This window comes from Schistocerca gregaria, chromosome 5, assembly GCF_023897955.1.
Source record: "Schistocerca gregaria isolate iqSchGreg1 chromosome 5, iqSchGreg1.2, whole genome shotgun sequence".
Classification (NCBI taxonomy): Eukaryota; Metazoa; Arthropoda; class Insecta; order Orthoptera; family Acrididae; genus Schistocerca; species Schistocerca gregaria.
The window spans coordinates 57,297,928-57,312,510 of NC_064924.1; the positions used below are offsets into that span (position 1 = coordinate 57,297,928).

The 14,583-nt window shown below is 38.3% G+C and overlaps 1 protein-coding gene across 4 annotated transcripts in view; it reads right to left on the reverse strand.

Moving 5' to 3' along the window:
* Positions 1–453: 453 nt before the first annotated feature.
* Positions 454–14,583, reverse strand: part of LOC126271991 (protein MTSS 2) — a 310,108-nt gene continuing 295,978 nt past the window's right edge. For 2 of the 4 annotated variants that reach the window (XM_049974469.1, XM_049974470.1), the window contains 2 exons: positions 13,100–13,213; positions 454–3,256 (listed from right to left, as the gene is read on the reverse strand). In XM_049974469.1, the coding sequence (XP_049830426.1) occupies positions 2,652–3,256; positions 13,100–13,213 (719 nt within the window). In that variant the 3' untranslated portion in view covers positions 454–2,651. The remainder of the gene's footprint in view (positions 3,257–13,099; positions 13,214–14,583) is intronic. The other 2 variants (XM_049974472.1, XM_049974471.1) reach the window with 1 other exon arrangement.

Genomic DNA, 14,583 nt, shown 5'->3' on the forward strand with positions numbered 1-14,583 from the left:
CACAACAGCTGTATGCAAACTTGTAATAATTTCTTTCCTAGAGTGAGCACATAACCATTTTAAGACCTCATTACGTGAATAATCTTGAAACGACAAAGCTTTACTCACAAAAGAACAACTAGGAACCTTTCATAGGAGCACTGTGTATTTCAACACAATGTGTGAAATATGACAGTGCCCTAAAACAAATATACCACTATTTATAATAATGCTTATAAAGTTCACCATGCCTATGACAGTTCCAAGAACACTCACACAGTCCCTTTATTTCACAACTGTTTTCCATAAAGGTTTAATGCACGTGAGAATGGGAGGTAATTTACATTTTCGTCCAACCATCAAAGCCACTTAAAGAGGTTTGGAGGTGAAAAAACAGTCATTTGTAAATGAAACATAGGACTCTGTTAGAAACCGGGATAAAATTTTCGTATTTGTGAAGAAAAATAGCATATGCACTGTTAAATGTTTATTTCCTACTAATCTTTTACTTACAGTTGCAAATAGAAACAAAATTAGAAATATATATATATGTATATATATATAATACACAAGCATTTCACATAAATATTCCCTTTAAATATACCATATTTTAGTTACATATTGAGCTTTATCTGTTTAAAGCACAGCATAACGTTTCAATAGGACTGCTGTTTTAAACTCTTCTTTATCTACTGCCATCATTACATCTGCACAGATCTATTTAGTGTTTTAAGTATGTGGGGAATTCAGATTTTGATTCACTTCTAACAACAAAGACATTACAAACGAGTGGACAGGAGCATGAAGCATTTATCAGAAATACCATTATGTGTAAAATGTGGGTTTGCAAGAACAAAGAATTGGAAAAATTTCAGGATTCTGACTCCACAGCTTCCAAATACCCCACACACTAAACAAAATATCCCTCAGCAAAACATTACACAGGATTCATTTGCACAACTTTCATGTTTCAGAAAGCCATGTAAGTATCCTTTTGGTAAAACTAGTTCCTCCAAAAACTGCAGAACAATTTATACTTCAGCAATGGATTATGCACATCCCTATGCACAGTAATTACTAAAAAATGAATATAGGAAAAGCTTTTCTTTCAAATGTTTTGATTGTGAGTACTACAGAAAGTTAGCACTAAGGGAAACATCCAGAAATAAAATTCAGGCCACTGCTGTGAAACGAAGTGAAAGAATAATGAAAGTCAACAGCTACATAAAATGTATGTGGCAGAAAGTTTTGAAAGCAAACTGAAAAACTGTGTTCAACTTACAGAGAAAATTTGAAACTGTGTATACGTTCTAACAACATTAAAGCTACTGCTCCATTACATATTTGAAATAACTCTTGTTATCCAGATAGCATTGCTTCAATTTTCAACAAATACAACAGTTTTATAATACTTCATGTTAAATACAGCTACACAATGTGTATACACAACATAAATTTCTTGGCAACTGCAAAACTGAAAATAAGAATGTATAACTGAACTCTCAAACTGACACTAATATATTATGTCAGTAAAAACTATTGTCAACATTAGTTACACAATTGAACTATCCAGACAGTTTGAAGTAACACACCGTGCTTAGCGTTTTGACAACAGAAACCAGACTGGCAGTTACTTTCATAGAGACATTGATGGATCTCTTAACAACAAAAACAAGCTCTTTCAGCTACTTTCAGTCAGGTATATTTTAAACAATAAAGCAGGTGTCAGTTATTGTACAATAAATGGACTCTCATTAAAAATTCAATAATACCAAACCAATGGCCTTTTACAGTGTATCAACAAAGATACCTTCTCTCGGTACACTACAGTGGCAGTGTGTAGTCACTACCCCATAAAGGCTGTAATTGCAACACATTTTTTTCACCTGAAATCGACTCTCCCCTTGCTACACGTAACATATAAAAGTGTCAACTTCAACTTTACAAAGAATAGAGGTCTTGAACTGTACAAGAAATGCATCTTTAAATACAGAGCAATTTATAGAAGTTTTGACTGTACAAACAAAATATTACAATACATATACATATAATCTGTTATCAAATGCTGCTTATATAAACATTATCAGGGAATCACTTGGGATACTGAATATATTTACACACAATGCAAATGATCCATTTGTAGACTTCTTATCAACTCTTCAGAGTTCTGAAGAAAACTGTCAGCATTTGCATACGGGCTGACCTCCGTACAAGCAATTAGTAACCGCAGTGTGACACTGCTGCTGGAATGTTAGGTGTAAAGTATCACATTTTATTTATATATCAATCTAAAGCCTCAGCATCTACATTACTGCCAAGAGTTATGATGTAACAAGCTTTATCTTTGGCAGAAACGAGTAACAGCAAAATAATGACTGCTGCTTTCAATTTAGAATGCTACACAAGACAAGACTGTTTCCTCTTTGCTTGGGAGATCCAATCTTCAGTCTAAGTAAAATTGGGAACAAAGAGAAATAAACAGAAATGCAAGCAGTCTAGACCCCATGAGAAGGAACAATAGCACCAGTAAGTGAATTTCCAACAAGTACACATCAGTCTTGTACACGTGGCAGATAGCACACACACCTGAGATCTTGATGTTCGGCAAAGTCTTAGAATGCTGCTGGTGATGACAGTCGGCTGACGGACAGGTCCGCCCGCCGAGACAAGGCTCAGCGTATCCTCGGTGCAGATCGGTCATTGACTGTTCCCGTTCTCCTGAGAGTTGTCCCTCGTCGTATTTGGTCCATAAGAGATTCATGGCAGGTGGTAGGGTCCGAGACAGTTCGGCTAGCGATGAGCTGCCTCACTTTGCCTGCACGGAGTTGCCCCTGTGCGGCAGCCTGCTGCTGCAGGGCTAGTTTGTCATTGAGTGCCTGCAAGAAAGCTGCGCCGCCTCGCCCTGGCGCAGCCCGCGTTGCCACTGTGGTGGTAGTTTCTTGGGGAAGGTGTGTTGCTGGTGGCGCTGACTGCCGCTGGGACGGAGGAACGCGGCGCGGCATCACTGGACTGGCCGGCTGGTGTCTCAACTCTGTCAGTGTACGCACAGTCTCTGCGACACTTCCAGCTCTTTCCTTCTCGCGCCCACTGTCGCCATTTCCACAGCCGTCCTGAAGCAGAAAGGCTGGCGGAGGTGGCAAATTTTCCATGCTACCACCGACAGGGCTTAAAGCTCGCCCAGAAATAGATGACGTGCGACGGATGGGTGGTGGTGGTTTGTGACCTTGTACTGAACTACGCCTGAGCAGAGAGTTACGCATAGTTCCACTTGGGTATCCTGGAACACACGAGGCATCAGTTAGCAGAATATGAAAGGAATAGAAGAATCAACAAAAACTTATCCTTAACCATCTTAATCTAAAAAGATAATGATGAGATCAAAGAGATAAAGTTCTTCTCATTTCAGAGGTTTACTAACACAGCAGTGCTTTACAGGACATGTTCCTACTGAAGCTGGTATTTCTCTGCCTTCCTTTATCAGCTGAACAAACAGTACCGGAGAGACACTCTTCATGTGGACTCCAAACTATGGTCAACTTCACATTTTCCACATTAACATATCACTGCCAGAGATGAAATAATAGAAGTTTAAAAAAATCCTCGGGCCAACAAACAAAGATTTCAATTTGTGGTAGTCTACCTCTTACTCAACAAGCCATCAATGAATATTTGACGCAATCATTCACACTACAGTTCTGCTTTCAAACCTGTGCAACGTTTAAAAATACACTGATCAGTACGTGTGCAGTCAATCACAGAAGGATAAGTATATCACCTTCAAACTTTATTACACATAAATGTCAGTCCTATACTTAAGACAGGGAACTGTAACACAAATGTTGCTGTCCAGAGCAAGGTCTTAGTAGTAGAGGCTTGCCAATGTGTTCCTCTTCAAGTAAGTATTGTGTAGTGTGTAGCTGTACTTTGTGGTTATTTGTAATGACTGCTGAGCAGTGCAATGTAGCATTGTGTATTATAATAGAGTAGAAAGTCTAAGCAGCTGAGAATGAGAAACACACTGACAAAGTTTAGCTATGAGAAGCCCAGAGCAGGCATTTTGATAATGAAATGGTACTATTTGCTTCAGTCAACAACAACAATTAATGTAAGAAAATAATGGAAAAATGTGAAAGCAAGTCAAAGTAATTTGCATGAAAATAACACACAAAAGAGAGATGGATTAATTAACATTTAAGTTTCAACACGGGAAGTTAGAGTGGTGTGTATGTGTGTGTGTGTGTGTGTGTGTGTGTGTGTGTGTGTGTGTGCGCGCGCGCGTGTGCGCGTGTGTGCGCGCGCGTGTGCGCGTGTGTGCGTGCACGCGCAAGCTGTAATTGTGTTAATCTTTTTGTTGTGCCTATCACGACTCGGCACTCCACTATATGATGAGTAGCAACTTTCCTTCTCTAATATTGTTACATTCCATCATGGATTTTACATTATTTGAAGTTTTTTATGTAATTTAGCTGAAGATGGGTAAAACAGATAGTAAAAAATGGGCTCAAGTGGCCAGGGTTCAAATTCCAGTGCACCTGAAAATGAAGTTTTCAGTATGCATTACTATTGTTACTAATTGCAATGATACATGGACTTTTGAAATGAAAACATTAACAACAAAGTTGCATAGGAAGCAACAGAGAAAGAATAGTCAGGTGAGGTTGGGAGAGGGGGGGGGGGCTGGATCACAAAACATACTGCAATTAAGGGAATTTATGATTACAATGAAAGGTTGTACCTATAATATAATGAAAATGGAAGTTCTCTGTTGGAGTCCAACGGATGAGAAATGACAGACTATGATGTAATGGAATTTGGCTGAAGACGATACTGCATGGTGAACCCCAGTGTGTGTTACACGGCCAATGGTGAATCTAACTGATAATTCAATGAGTACAGTGCCGTTAACCGACTAACAGTGCCGTTAACAGACTAACAGTGCCGTTAACAGACTAACAGTGCCGTTAACAGACTAACAGTGCCGTTAACAGACTAACAGTGCCGTTAACAGACTAACAGTGCCGTTAACAGACTAACAGTGCCGTTAACAGACTAACAGTGCCGTTAACAGACTAACAGTGCCGTTAACAGACTAACAGTGCCGTTAACAGACTAACAGTGCCGTTAACAGACTAACAGTGCCGTTAACAGACTAACAGTGCCGTTAACAGACTAACAGTGCCGTTAACAGACTAACAGTGCCGTTAACAGACTAACAGTGCCGTTAACAGACTAACAGTGCCGTTAACAGACTAACAGTGCCGTTAACAGACTAACAGTGCCGTTAACAGACTAACAGTGCCGTTAACAGACTAACAGTGCCGTTAACAGACTAACAGTGCCGTTAACAGACTAACAGTGCCGTTAACAGACTAACAGTGCCGTTAACAGACTAACAGTGCCGTTAACAGACTAACAGTGCCGTTAACAGACTAACAGTGCCGTTAACAGACTAACAGTGCCGTTAACAGACTAACAGTGCCGTTAACAGACTAACAGTGCCGTTAACAGACTAACAGTGCCGTTAACAGACTAACAGTGCCGTTAACAGACTAACAGTGCCGTTAACAGACTAACAGTGCCGTTAACAGACTAACAGTGCCGTTAACAGACTAACAGTGCCGTGTGGCCCACCACTATGCTATTCAATGCATAACACAGGTATCTAATCTTGTGGAATGAAAGTTTATACCACTACATCTCGTTCCTGTGACAATCAAATCTTTGTTAAATTTTTTTTCCCCAGAACCAGAATAAGAACATGCCATGCCCAAGTTCACTACCGCGGTAATATTGTAACATTGGAGTATGCTCATGTTATGGAACTCAAAGACAGTAAAACTTTTACTCGAAAATGTGCAGTTCCACATCTGTATCCAAAGAGAGATAGTAATAGACACCAATGAAATGGCAAACTGATTCAGATGATTACATGATTAGTGTATTCTTTAGATAGTTTGTTGCTGCTAGTGAACAGTATTGTGAAAGGCTATTCACTGTAATCCTTTAATTCATATGGCAGGTTCATCCTGTGGCCATGAAAACTGTTTACGTTGACAACTCAAAGTTTCTGCTATTCGGTGAATGGTCGCCGTTACTCCTAAATTATTGGTATTACTTTCTGTTGCTTACATTTCATTTTTTTTTTAAATTAACAGGAATAAACAAGACCCTAAAACAAAAGAGAGCACACAACTGCATGCCACACAAACCATGTCTATTCTCTCACATACCACAAACAAAATATGCCTGTTGGAGCTAACAGATGCCCTATGACACTCAATTGTCTTCTGGAAGACACACTATGTTCATTTTGTTTCATCCATACAGGTTTCAGCATGTTATTTGCTATCTTCTGGTAGCACTACCAGTTATTTCATACTGGTAGTGTTTTGTTTACTGTGTTATTAGATATTCTGAAATGCTTATTTTGTTCAGTACTTGCCAGTATAACAGTCCCACAGGAAGGTTAATTATTTGTACCATGAAAACCAAAAGGTTTCTGCCATCAAATACAACAAAGTAACTACAGAAATCTTGTGCTTTCCCAATACAATGAAATAAAATGTACATGAAACTGTTAAAATTGGAATGGTAAAGGTTTTATATACTAGTGTGGAACTTCCTTTCCTGGTACTTTATGAAACAAAACTTAGCAGGCAGGGGAAGGGGGGGTGGGGGAGGAGGGGGGGGGGGGGGGGGGGTGAGAGAGCTTCGATGTGCAGCAACATATACACTGCATATTTTCATATTATCTTAGTATAAATTCGAATTCCATTAAACACAGCATGTTAGTTTCCAAAGCATTGAAATAGAGACTATGATGCACTTTTGTAAGCCAATCGTGGCTCATGTCACATGATCTCTCCAGCCAATGACAGTAGATATTCAGAACATAGGACATGTGATGTAGTCAGCCAATAGCAACATCACTATGTGAACCCACAAATAAGGAAAGTTGATGGTTTAAATTAATGTACACAATGTGGCTACTCGTAAAGTTAAGCTTTCACATCAAGGCCGAAGCCTTGCTGACAAACAAAAATTACGCAAAGCGAAATTTAGTGTGAGGAGGGCTATGCGAGAGGTGTTCAATGAATTCGAAAGTAAAGTTCTATGTACTGACTTGGCAGACAATCACAAGAAATTTTGGTCTTCTGTCAAAGCGGTAGGTGGATCAAAACAAAATGTCCAGACACACTGTGACCAAAACGGTACTGAAACAGAGGATGACAGACTAAAGGCCGAAATACTAAATGTCTTCTTCCAAAGCTGTTTCACAGAGGAAGACTGCACTTTAGTTCCTTCTCTAAATTGTCGCACAGATGACAAAATTGTAGATATCGAAATAGATGAGAGAGGGATAGAAAAACAATTAAAATAGCTCAAAAGAGGAAAGTCCGCAGGACCTGATGGGATACCAGTTCGATTTTACACAGAGTACGCGAAGGAACTTGCCCCTCCTTCTTGCTGCGGTGTACTGTAGGTCTCTAGAAGAGCGAAGCGTTCCAAAGGATTGGAAAAGGGCACAGGTCATCCCCATTTTCAAGAAGGGACTTCTAACAGATGTGCAGAACTATAGACCTATATCTCTAACGTCGATCAGTTGTAGAATTCTGGAACACGTATTACATAATTCGGCTTAAAGGACACATTCATATATCCAAATTCATAATGAAGTAGGCCCCAACCTGAGAATAAGCTTTTCAGTGCACTTTTCAGGATGCAAATTTTCTTGGAGTACCAGTACTGTATTGTCTCAAATTTGGTTCTTTATTGCGGCATAATACCATACATGCAAGAAGATGAAAATGTTAGCTGAAATTCAGTGAACCAATAATGTAGAATATAACACTTCGTTTCTTGTAAATTAACTTCATTTGCATAAAAGATTAACAAAAGCCACATATATTTAGAAAACAATCTAAAATAACTTCATTGTTGTGCATGGGGATTAATGCCTGACCACCAAAAATGTGGAAATAAAATGAAGTCAGAAAACTAACTAATAATATATTTTAGTCTTCCGTAATTATGGAAAAATATTTTAATTTACTCTTGGCCACAGAAATCCAATTTGTTTCCATTGTAAATGAAGAAGAAACAGCAAAATCACTAAACAAACACAGGTCACTGTCTCCCTTTCTACGAAACCCAGACTGCTCTGCACATGCGGGAAAAATGGCAGATTGGGTATGCGAGAAAAATTTTTCCGTATTGCGTGACTGCTTCTTGCTACTGCTGCAGCCATACTTCAAATAGCAGAAGCGGGAGAAGGTACTGCTTACATGCAACTCAACTGTATATGCGCATGAGCCCGCTGACAACTGCTCAAAACAAACTTCATGTGAACAGTTGTGATGTCACACTCATTGGAAGCAGTTTGCTGTTATGAAATATTCCAGGGTTTTCATTATAAAGCCTTTGAAACAGTTTGCTTCTGGTGGACGCTCATGCGTGCACTGTTTTGTTGTTGTAAATGGCGCATTTCCTCTGCATCCTAATGTGCTGACATAAGCTGTCGCCAGAACACTGGTCGGCAAAGATAGCAGGCGCTGGATCAAGCGCGCTTATCAGGAGAGAGGCCAAAGACAGACACTCTAGCAACACGCCACCTGTGCCATCTTGACCACAAGTATTTAGATCACCGCCACTGACCAGAAGGCCTCAGTCGAAGTCACTAGCTGGCGCACCAACTAAGTCACTATCCTAGTTGGCGTCTGTCAGTTCACATCACCAGCTATGAGAGTGTATTGCGACCAGAGTAGTGTTTATATTGGGTCTTTCCCTTCACCACCAGTGAGGCTAACATGGAATAATACTGAAGTGCTTGTACAACAGCACATGGAAGCTGTTTACGTTAAATAGCAGCCACCTGTTAAAGTAAATAAAGAACCCTGTTAATACATGTGTGCAATTGTGCTTTAGAAAGAGTGATGAAGAGACTATTACACTTAAGTTTTATTCTCTCGTTTACGTTTTATTGCTGCAGTATTGTTCAGCACTAGTGGGATACAGTGAAATTCTTTGATAGACTATCAGTTCTTACCAGTCTAAATTACAAAAATTTAACTGAAGACTAAAACAATGAAAAAGTCATGGAAATCTAAAATATTCCTGGGTTTTTTCCTGGATAAAAATATTCACGAGTTTCCTAGAGGTATACACCCTCACACATGGCAAAAATTCTCCCAAATTTTACCACTTGACAGTGTTGGCCACTTTAACACAAAATTAAATCAATTTTAAGAAATAAACACATAGTCTGTTACGCTCAGTGGGGCAGATTCAAACTACAAGTTCAAAGGTCCAGTGCTCAGTCCCCAGTGAATCTTATGATTTCTTTTTCCCACTTCTTATTTCATCTCTGACAATGGTTTGTTAATACAAGAAATAACAAGCTACATCACAGTTCACAGAAAAAGGTTAAGTTAAGGGCATACCATCTCCAAATAGGACAGTGCCTGTTTAAGTATTGCATTGCAGTGTTCAAATCAACCTTCTAGTTGATAACAGCTTCACTTATTAAAATAAGTAAATCATAAAAAGCAACCTGTGGATAAATTACTGAAATCAAAAACTATTATCTGCAACACAGTGCATGGTTCCTAGTCACAAAAAAGGCACAGTAAAGTTGTGACCTATTAATCTTGATGGATGCAAATTTGTTGTTAGTTTTCCTGAAATTCAAATATGAATCACATTTTTTGTTGCATTATTGTGGTTTACATTATCACAGAATGCAGGAGGGTCTGCAGTTTTAAGTGCAAACAAATACCCCACAAACTACAGTGAAAGAGTTCACGCCTTTCAGGTAATAGCACATACTACAAAGCAGTACAAGCATGTTGAACAGGAAAACTTTCATGCATGTGTTTTAGAGCAATAGCGAGTGTGAACTGAGAGTCTTAAGATGCTTCAACACTGTAACTCACCTTTTAATTGGAAGGCTAGACAGTTTCTTTTCCCTCCCTCTATAAATAGCAAATCTCTCTCTCTCTCTCTCTCTCTCTCTCTCTCTCTCTCTCTCTCTCTCTCACACACACACACACACACACACACACACACACACACACACTTTTTTGTTTAATTTATTTGCCTATTTCCATCAAAGCATTAACTTATCACATTTATCAGTTACTACTCCCAGTTCTTCCCACTTAGGGGTAAGATCCCCCTAATATCATCTTACTAAAAAGCCTCACCTATCAATGAATGTGTGTGATCCAGTTAAATTCCTGAAGATACTTTTTCTTCCCAGAAGTGTGATTCTAGAGAATACAATTTGTTCTCCCTTTTTGATGCACTTTCACATAACTACAAGGAATCTACATGAAAGTGTGCACACACTGATTCCAGCTTGTTTTGTCCAGTAGATGACAGAAATTATCGTGATAACAGAGGAAATATTTCTACCCATTTTGGCACATCCATGACGTGTTACTTGATAACTAAAACTTGTCTTTGCTCCTTTAAGAAATTCCAAAGAATACATTCAGTTCTAAACAGGATGTAACAAAAACATTAACCATGTGTGAAATATGAGTGCTATCTTTTCCGGAATCATGATGAGCTAACTGCAAGGAGCAAATATATTGTATTTGAAGAGGATCAAAACTGTAAACCATGGACGAGAATTTCTAAACAAGGACTCTAGATGGTTTACTGGTTGTCGTAACCTGTTACAGAAACAATCTAATGTGATTTAAGTATGTTACATTCCAGTCATGTTCTATAGGGGGGAAAATGTCTTTGTGCACATTAAATACGATAACTTCACATTTTGTAACAGTACCATTAACACCTTTAAATAGAGCTGAAAACACTTTCCTGTAATTACCTTAATCAGTATGTTAAAGTCAACATGGAGTACTATTAAAAGTACTGTTATGTCAACCTGACCAGGTTTTGCATAGTCTCCCCATCTGGTAGAATGAATGGCAGCTCACTTGAAATGCAGAGCCAGTCCATACATTTGTAGATTGTTTTAAGCCCCAGTTTGAAAGCAGGAGTCATCAGTTATCTCTTCCGAGTTATCTGAGATATTTGCTGTATGAATGAAATGAACAGCTTGAGCTGTCCGAGATCAACAGGTGTAACCCCATGAACAAGTGCCTACAAAAAAACTGCCATCTAGCACCAACATTTTTGCTGCAGGAAAATGCTGTTCTTTGGTTAAAGTTGTTTATTCACTGCTGCTTGTCAATCATTTGCTACAGTAGCACAGGCAATAGCCTTCCATACTACTCTTAAAGACATTTAGACTATCCAATGATGTTTCAGCATAATGACATCAGTTGTCACGTAAGAGCCAAACATCAGTTGTCACGTAAGAGCCAAAGCAAGAGGCTATACAGAATCTGGTATGTTGATGAGTGTTTCAAAGGGAGCACTAGGCAACATTTGACTGAAACAGGGGAAAGGAGTGCAAGAGAAGAGCAACCTGTAGATTTGAGGAATGAAACAGAAAGGATCAAACATGTCAAGATACAACGCCTATTGGAAATCCTTGGATAAAGCAAAAGATTTGCAATTCAAATGACAACAAGGGTAGACATAAAAGTGCATCAAACGAACAAGTGAAGGAAATACATACATCCAAAAAAATGAGGCTGACAAAAATGCAAAATTGCAAAGCAGGAATGACTAGAAGATAAATGAAAGGCCGTAGAAGCATGCCAAACTTGGAAAAAAAATAGATAGCAAAATTGAAGAGACCTCTGAATAAAAGAGAAGCAGCTGTAGGAACACAGATCAGATGGCAAGCCAGTACCAAGCAAAGAAAGGACAGTTGAAAGGAATATACCAAGAGTTTATATAAAGGAAACGAACCAGAGTTCAATATTACAGAAATAAAGATGAGACTGACTCTTACAAATTGTTCTCATTGTATGATCTCCAAAGGACATCAAAGATAGGGGAGTGAGATAGGCTTGCAGATTCTTCTCAATGCATATAGAGCAAATAGTAAAGGAAACCTAGAAGGAATATAGGAAATGAATTGATATTAAAGGAAAAGAAATAAAAACTGTGTCAGCGACACTGTATTTCTGCCACAATCACATCAGACGATACTGATATAATTTGATTAGGAAATGAGGCACTGAAAGTAGTAGCTAAGTTCAGTTATTCGGGCAGCAAAATAGCCACTGATGTTTGAAGTAGATAGCAAGAAAAGCAATCCTGAAGAGGAGGAAGTTCTTAACACCTAATGTAAAGATATATATGTAGAGTGTCACTTCTGTACATGAAGCATGGATGATAAAACACTTAAGAGACAACAAAGAATGCAAGCTTTTGAAATGAGGTGCTACATGAGACTGCTGAAGATTAGGTGGGTAGGTCAGATAACTAATGATAAAGTACTGAAACAAATTTGGTAAAGAATTAATTTTGGCACAACTTGAGTGAAAGAAGCACCAGTTGATAGGACACACACACACACACACACACACACCCCGAGTCATCAAGGTACAATAAATGTGGCAATGGAGAGGAGTATGGAAGGGTAAAAATTGTAGAGTGAGACCTATGCAAGCATACAGAAAGCATGTTCAAATGGATCTACATTCTTTGGACTGAAGATGACTACGAACAGTCAATACATCAGTTCCATACTTGTTTTTAGGTGTTTCAAAATGAGACTGCCTAGTAGCCAATATGATTTGATTCAGATGAACTCTTATTACATAAGTCTAAGCAGTTCATTACTCAGGCAACATTCTAATGCAACACATTCAGTACAGAAAAAAGGAAGCCCAAAGTTCACAAGATCTATTGTTAGCAGGTTATTATGCCACATCAAGGAAAAATAATATAATTTTTAAATAAAACTGTCAGTGCAGTGTTTTTGTAGTTTAATTTAGCCAATATTCAGGGCACTATTGGTGCCCATTTTAAATTCATATCATGAATTGCTTTTGTGTAATAGAAAATTTTCACCCTGCTAGAGGCATTCTCCCACAAGCTTTTTTCTAGTCCTAGATTTCTTATCTGTCTGTAACAAATCATCAATAAACTAAGTTACTAGTACATTCTTTCACAATTTTATGGATAAGTTTAACATGAATTCCAGCAAAACCAAAGTTTTTACACCTACTGAGACAGCATACAGGAAATTTACCTGTTGTTGAGACTGGCCTCTGGCGCTGCCCATTAGGTGGAAGAACTGCACCTGATCGGGGCAGCGTGCAATACTTGCTAGCAGCGTCCAAGCTACACACACTGAACGACACATCTAGAGAGGGGGCAAGAAACCAATCTAAACACACTCCAACATAAGTTAGTAAAACACTAATCTACTACACTCCACTGCAAGAAGAGGTACTTCTAATATTTGTACTTTTCTGTATTTAGTCACTGCAAACAAGCACTACAAAATCAAGATTTAAGAGGGTAAATCACAAAAGTCGAATCAGTGCTAGAGGTAGTATCTATCTTTTTAACTACTCAACAGGGCCTATAATTCACAATCCTCCACTTTATATTGTTTCACACCACAAAGTTACACACACAAGTAAAAAGACAGAGTTATCAATTTTTCGATTCCCCTCGCCTCCCACATTAATAATTTTTAACTCGATGGAACTGTGTTGTATATTTACATCCGATTTTTAACCTTGTTCTTAAAAGCAGTCAATACAAATACGAACAAGAAGCTAATCACTGGAACTCAGTTTTCTAATTTATTGTCATCATCACATCACGGCACACAAAGTTGTTATTTACATAACTATCACTGTTCATCACTTTTGCAAATTGTGAAAGAATTCTCTGTACTCAGGTCAATATTTGTATCACACAAACCTTTCAATTATGTGTAACAAACAACAGCTAGCAACACACACTTAATAGCCTTCTCAAAAGTATATTTTGTCATTTTGTGTGTGCCAATGTTGTTTGACAGGCAATTTGTTCTTAGGAGTGTTTTTGCATTTTTGTGATCTTGAATCTTTGAAAGACTGGAAATGATAGCTTGGTTTTTGATGATGGTCTGCAGTAAGGGACAAAATCAGAAAACAATAGACTTTCTGAAGTACACACTTTTACTCAGACAAGTTTTGAATAGTATTCCAGAAAAGGATCCTGCATAGTGGTTTTCACAGCAGTTGGGAGTGACTGGAAAACTGGGAGTGACTAGTTCCTCAAAAGTCATGTCCAACTCATGTGGAAATTATATAAAAAAAATGCTCTTTCTAATTATTACTAAAGAAAACCCCCTCCCCATCCAGACAACAAACAAAATATATCTGTGTGTGTAATTTGGGGGAGGGGGAGGAACGTATGCTCTAACTTGAGGGATGTGGAGGGCACATGATATAATTTTCTAAATTACTTCACTAGCTGACAGTCACATGGTAATGCAGTAATTTGACTCAGTACAAATATGCAATAAAAATTTACAGGAAAGGGCAATTGTTTTAACATGCAAGTTTCAATACTTGGGAGGGATTTACAGTGTGCATTTCAAATGTAGGAATGCTGCAGGATATTATAATAATGTACAGCAAAAAGGTAAAGAACACTCCACATGCAACTGTGAAAAATACATGCGGTATTTTAAGTATACATCAAACACTTTCCTAGATAGCACACCTGTATTTCCCT